The following is a 6,057-nucleotide window of genomic DNA, read 5'->3' as shown; positions in this document are numbered from 1 at the left end:
AGAGAGGGCATGTAAGAAATTAAAGTAATTGGCCCTTCCTATTTTTCAGGGAGATTTCCGCGGTGTCCTTTGAAGCCTGTCAGGGTCATTGAAAGCTATCTTTGTGCAGGGTGTTTGTTTTGGGGAGTGAATGTGAAGAATGCGAGGAGATCCCCTGTGAGAGCCCCTCCTGCAGAGGGTGGCATTTCTCCGTGGCCCAAGACGTGGAGAATAAACACCCTAGTGACTTAAATAAACACCAACTTAATGATCCAAAACACTAACAAGGGAGATTGGGACCCTGAGCTCCCAATCCAAAGGATGGTCTCTGAGCGGCTGTGTGAACATCTGTCCATCACTGAGGGGAAAAATGACTTTATAAGTAAAAGTGACTACAGTTAAGTACAGTGACCCTTTCTCCCTGGAACTCAGTCACAGCCATTTAGCATTTTAAAAAAAAAAAAACTCATAATAAGAAGGCCTTAATCTCCCCATCTCCCACCCCCACTTCTAGATCAGGACAGGAAAGATAGGAAAGAGTAAGAAAGAAATGAATATATTAATGGTGACACAGATGGAGAAAAATCAAAATTATGAAACTGTCATGTCAGAAAATAGACTTCCTCTGGGGAGTAATATTTTACAAAGCACAAGCAAGCCAATCCTGTTATCCTGAGTAGAATTTTAATAAATAATGCCATTTGTTTCACTAATTTTAAAAGCTAAATACAAAGATACATCATTTTTGCCCCAGGCAAAAATAATTTGGAGCCTACATGATTACTGGGATTTTTCTGGACACTATCAGGCAGCACCGCAAAGAACTCCTGTCCTGTTGGTCTGCTTTCTATTTGCACAGAGTAATTCACAATGTTGCTATCCTTGTACAAGTTCCCTTTTTTTCCCCCCCAAGCAGATAAATTATTTTACTTTCACAGTCTTGTCATAAATTTGTTAATAATACAAAAGAGCTAACATACGAATGATGTGGAGAAGAGCTAGTGGTAAACAAAACTGCATCTCTAAATAATAAAAAAATAAATAAATACCCCAAAGCTAAATTCACTCTTTTTCTGTCATATAATTAACTCAGTCACCACTCTTGGTTCAGGGGATGGCCTTCAAAGTACCCTGCAATTCATAACCACCATTAAGTAAGAAAGCAAGAAAACTATTCGTTTAAAAAAAATGGGGGGGGGCCCAATGACAGCAATACACAACTCACCTTTCAGAAACAGAATCAGTACTCCTGGTGTTCTACTAAGTTTTAATTTAGACTGGTTTAGGTACAATAGAAAAGAAACCTGAAAACACATGCTGTTTTAGTAACAAATACCAGGTTGCTAGATTTGTTACCTATTTTTGCAAGCTAGAAACTAGGAACAGGAGAAACCCTTAACAGGAGTAGGCTACAGATAAGAAAGCTTCAAGGGCATGAGAAGTAATGGCATTCAGGAAAGTGTTTTTTCACACGGGTACATTTTTAAAGTTTGCCATAAAAAAAACCCAAGAAAACAAACAACAACCAAAAACCCCCACTAAATTTGACAGAAGTATTTGTATTACTAATGGTCACTTCTATTTCTAACTGCCTCACATAGAGAGCATTAAGACATTTAGGCACTTGTTTTTTCCCCTAATACTGTTCTTTCATTTTAATCTACATAAAATTGTTTAACACTAAATATGAAAATGTAAACTTAATTTTCCCCATCAAAAAAAAGTTATAAGATCGTATTTTTCCTATTCACCTTAAGAATGCAACCAGTTCCTCCCAGGCTGGAGGATCTTTTCACTATTTTGATCTCCTCTCTCTCTGTCTCTCCCTCGTTTTCATTTCCTTTTCCTCTTCTCAAAACATTTTTCCATAAATAAATTAAAATGAAGTAATTAAAATCCAGTTGATTTTGTAATTTCCATTCATTGAAAAAAGAAAAAGAAAAAAGAAAGGCTACTGAAGCTGGAACACGGGTTGCCCAGAACCAAGACTGGGTGACTGGATATTTTTGTTTGTTTGGGTTGTTTTTTTTTTTCGTTTCCCTGATCTCCACACTGGGAGGGGAAATAATGCAAAAGTGGAAAGAGTTGGAGAGAAGAGGGCACTGAGCTTGAGATCGCTGTTGGGTTTGAATTTTTAAAAAGATATTTGTGAAAGTCCACCATTCCTTTATGCGCAAAGAACCCCAGAAACAAGCTGCAAAAATGTTCCTGATTTCTATTTACAAGTGTCCCTAGTCGCTGCTTCGAGGCCCCAATCCCTCCCCCTTAGGACCCCAAGTCCACCAGACTGGAGGTGAGGGGGCCCAGCAGAGAGTCCTGGAGCTGATGCTGGTGGGCTTGCAGGCCGTGGGTGGGCTGAGAGGCGGTTAAACCTGGGAGAGAATAGTTTGAGCTCCTGGCGTGGCTCATATTGCCCTGCAGCAGAAGGACCGAGTTCTGGTCTGGACTTTGGGGAGGTGAGAATTCTTCTTCTGAGCTGGACATGAGCGGCTTGCCCCCTTCCAGAGGAGAGAGTTGATTCTGCTTGTTGGAGGAGGAGTTATTGTTTTCAGTGTTCTCCCTAAGAAATAGAGGACAACACCATATGGTTAAAAAAAAAAAAAAAAAGTAAGTTAAAAAAAAGTGTGAGATGGAGGGAGGGGAGCTGGAAGGAGGAAAGGGCCATTGTGCAATCAGTCATTGACCCAAATGGAGAAGCTCTGCCCTCTCACCCATCCCCAAGGGTCCTAGGGGAAATGAAGAGGCAGAAGAGACTTGAGAAATGGGGAGCTACGGACAGAGCTCCTGGGGAGCCAGGTCCCTTCCTCTTCCAGATTTTAGAAAGCCAGATCAGCAGGGCTTATTTGAAACATAAAAATTATTTTTAAATTTTTGTTCAAGCAGTTATTTTTAAATACCTATCAACAAGTACCACATTTAGAAGTAATGAAATTTGAAAATCTTCCAACAAATGATTGTTGGTGATGAAGAAAATGATCGGGGGACGAACAGCACCCACTGAACAGATGTTTGGTGGTGAATCAAGTCAATTGTCCTGTTCCCATCTGAGGAAACGATTAACCGTCGAGTTTCCCTGCCCCTGCCCGGAGGTTGTGGTCTCAGAGACACAGGACAGGTCATGGGAAGTGGTGTCCAGAGCGGCCCAGTGACCTGAGTAAACACAGGGAGCGCAGCCAGTCTCTCCGATTTCATCAGGGAGTGGGCCCTCGGGCCTGGCTTAAAGGACGGCCTTTTTGAAACTAACGTCTACCTGGAACTGTACTGTTCCTGTCTCCGTGTTACTCGCTCAGCCCGCAGTCCCTCACGGCCCTCTCTCAGACTCCCTGCGGGCATCCACACCAGCGCACCCATTCCCCACAGGGGAACTTCGCGACCCCGCACAGCCGGAGCCTGTGCGAAGAACCAGGGTCTCAGTCTGGGCGCTCGGTGCTGGTGAACAGCAGGGTCTTGTAGCCCTTGGCGCTTCTGCCTTCAGAGGGCTCGGCCGTCCTCCCCACCGCGGGGCCCGCCTGTCTCCCCAACTCTCTCCCCATCTTTCGCAGTCTCTCCCAGAGAGCCCATTTCAGCTATCCAGACTCTTGCTTTTCCACCCAGAGGGGAACAAGGCGGCGACATCTTCGGCCCCCAGGCTCCGAAGCGAACAAAAGAAACCTAGCCGACTCGGGAGCTTAGGTTTCCCCCAAACTGCCCGGCTCCCCGAAGCGCTCTCCCCACCGCCGCAGCCGCCGCCGCCGCCTCCCACACGCTCTTCCGAATCTCGGTCGGAAACTCTACAGCAAACGAGTGGAGCCGGGCCAGGTGGCCGGGTGTGTTGGCGTGAGGAGGGCGGGGGCACAGACAGGTTAAAAAAATATTGCTTTCTGAGCTCTGGGGCGAGAGAAGTCTGCGACTGGAAACCCCTTCCTCAACCGGGGAGGGGGGCGGGGGGGCGGCGCGGACAGCGAGACTGACCAGCCTCGGCTCCCAGCCAGGCTCGAGGGAGCCGACGAGGAGCAATCGTTTCTGGGCTCGGGGCGCCAGGGAGTAAATGCAGCGCCAACTCTCCCAAAGCTCTCTTTTCTGTGGATTTCTTTTGAAAGACTCCTCCCTTTGTACAGCTAGTGCGGAATTAAGCGACCTCTCACCCAGAAGACTACCAGGACAGAGCGATTGAAGGACGGGGCGGGAGTGGTGGCTGAGAAGTTTCAGGCCAGCTCCACCCTCATCGGGAGCAAGAGGAGAGAGGTTCGAGACCCTCAGGCCCCACCGAACCCCTCTCCTCGCGATACCAATCAACACTGCCCTTCTAAGCTGATCTAGAAACTCACTCTCCACCCGCCACTCCTCGCCCCAGCCAGCCAAGGAGGCATGAAAAACAAACCTAGCGCCAACATTTTCCAACACACATCCAAGGAAACCCACGCGCGGACGCTCAAATCAGATGAGCACCCCCCGCCCCACCCCTAGCAAGCGATCTCAGAGTTCACGAACTTTCGCCGCAGTGCCGCGGAAGCCTGGGCGCCGCCCGGCGGAGGGCTCCGGCCGGCTGGCTGGACACGGTGGCTGGTGCCTGCGGGGGCGGGAAGGGGCGGCGGGGACAGGAAGGCTTCCCGGGGTCGCCCGATCAGCGGGAATCACTCCGCGTACCTTTCCTTGGCCTCGGCGGCCCGGTCTCTTTGCCTCCGGTTCTTAAACCAGTTGCTGACTTGGGTGGTGGTGAGGCCGGTGGCCTCGGCCAGCTCCCGCTTCTCACGCGGCGAGGGGTAGGGGTTATGCGCGTACCACTCCCGCAGCACGCCCCGCGACTTCTCCTTGAAGCAGTAGCTGGTCTCTTCGCCGTCCCAGATGGTGCGCGGCAACGGGAATTTTCGGCGCACCCGATATTTCCCCACCGCGCCCAAGGGCCGGCCGCGCAACTTCTCGGCCTCCACGTAGTGCGCCTTCAGCCACAGTTGTTGCAGCTTGGGGTGGTTGTGAGGCGAGAACTGGTGGCTCTCCAGGATCTTGTAGAGCTCGCGGAAGTTGCCGCGGTGGAAGGCGACCACGGCCTTGGCCTTGAGCACGCTTTCGTTCTTGTGCAGGTGGTCGCAGGCGGGCAGCGACCACAGGAACCTGCCCAGGCGCTCCAGGTTCCCGCCTTGCTGCAAAACCTCGCATACGCACGCCACTTGCTCCTGCGTGAAGCCGAACGATGGCAGCATCGACATGGCTGGGGCCTGCCGGGGCGCACTGCCCTGGCGCACGCGGCAGGGAGCAAAGCCGAAAAAGCAGGAGGAGGCAGCCGCAGAGAGGGGGGCGCGGCTGCTCCTAACCCCCTCCCTAGGCTTTGCGAAGGCTAAAAAGCGAGTCGAGACTTGGGGACGGGCGGCCGAGTTAGTGGAGGAGGAGTAGGACTCGCGCTGGACAAGGAGCGTCCGGCTCACTCCGCAGCTTTTCGGGCCTCGCTGGCTCCGGCCTCCCGCCGGGTGGATGCTGCTTGTTGCCGGGGAACTTGGTTTCTGTTCTCCCCGCAGCTGCCTTAAAGCGCGCAGCGTCCCCGGCGCGCTGATTGGCTGCGGGCGGCGCCTATCCGGGGCTGGCCAGCCCGCGCGCCGCCAGGCCGGGCGGCGAGGCCGCGCCGCCCCGCGCGGGGAGGGCGAGGCTGTGCAGCGAGGGATAGGGAGTGGTGGGAGGAGGGGGACCGCGAGCGGTGGGAAGCGAGGGGGGGGTGGGGGGGGAGGGAGCGGTGCTTCCCGGGGACGGGGGTGGTGGGAGTGGGTGAGCGCGTCAGGACCTTGAAAAGTGAGCCCCCTCTGCAGTGTCACCTAAGGGCAGCCGCGCACATCTCTGCACAAATCAATGACTCCAGACCTTCTGATTCGCCTCCTCTCCCTCCATACCCTGTCTCTGTCCCTTGCAGACTTGCCCTTTCCCGGTGAGCTCATATTTAATTACCTTAATGTTGGAATGAATAAGTAATGGATTGATGAATAGCTTATGGAACGCGATAAATAATACAAGAGCAGACCAGTGCTCCGGGCTGCAACCGCTGGAAGAATGGCTTCTCTCCCGGCTGGCTTCAGCTCCAGGAGCCAAGCCTAATTTCCTCCTCTCTTCCCT

General features: G+C 51.7%; 1 protein-coding gene across 1 annotated transcript; it reads right to left on the bottom strand.

Annotated features, from left to right (window-relative positions):
• Positions 1 to 1,101: 1,101 nt before the first annotated feature.
• Positions 1,102 to 5,470, bottom strand: SIX1 (SIX homeobox 1). The gene is made up of 2 exons (XM_060003426.1): positions 4,606 to 5,470; positions 1,102 to 2,539 (listed from the first exon to the last, which is right to left on the bottom strand). The coding sequence occupies exons 1-2, from the start codon at positions 5,163 to 5,165 to the stop codon at positions 2,245 to 2,247; spliced, it is 855 nt and encodes a 284-aa protein (XP_059859409.1). The 5' UTR covers positions 5,166 to 5,470; the 3' UTR covers positions 1,102 to 2,244.
• Between the last annotated feature and the right edge of the window lie 587 nt (positions 5,471 to 6,057).

This window comes from Delphinus delphis, chromosome 2, assembly GCF_949987515.2.
Source record: "Delphinus delphis chromosome 2, mDelDel1.2, whole genome shotgun sequence".
Taxonomy (NCBI): domain Eukaryota; kingdom Metazoa; phylum Chordata; class Mammalia; order Artiodactyla; family Delphinidae; genus Delphinus; species Delphinus delphis.
Note: the sequence above shows the minus strand (reverse complement) of the source record. Positions and strands in the feature narration are given on the sequence as shown.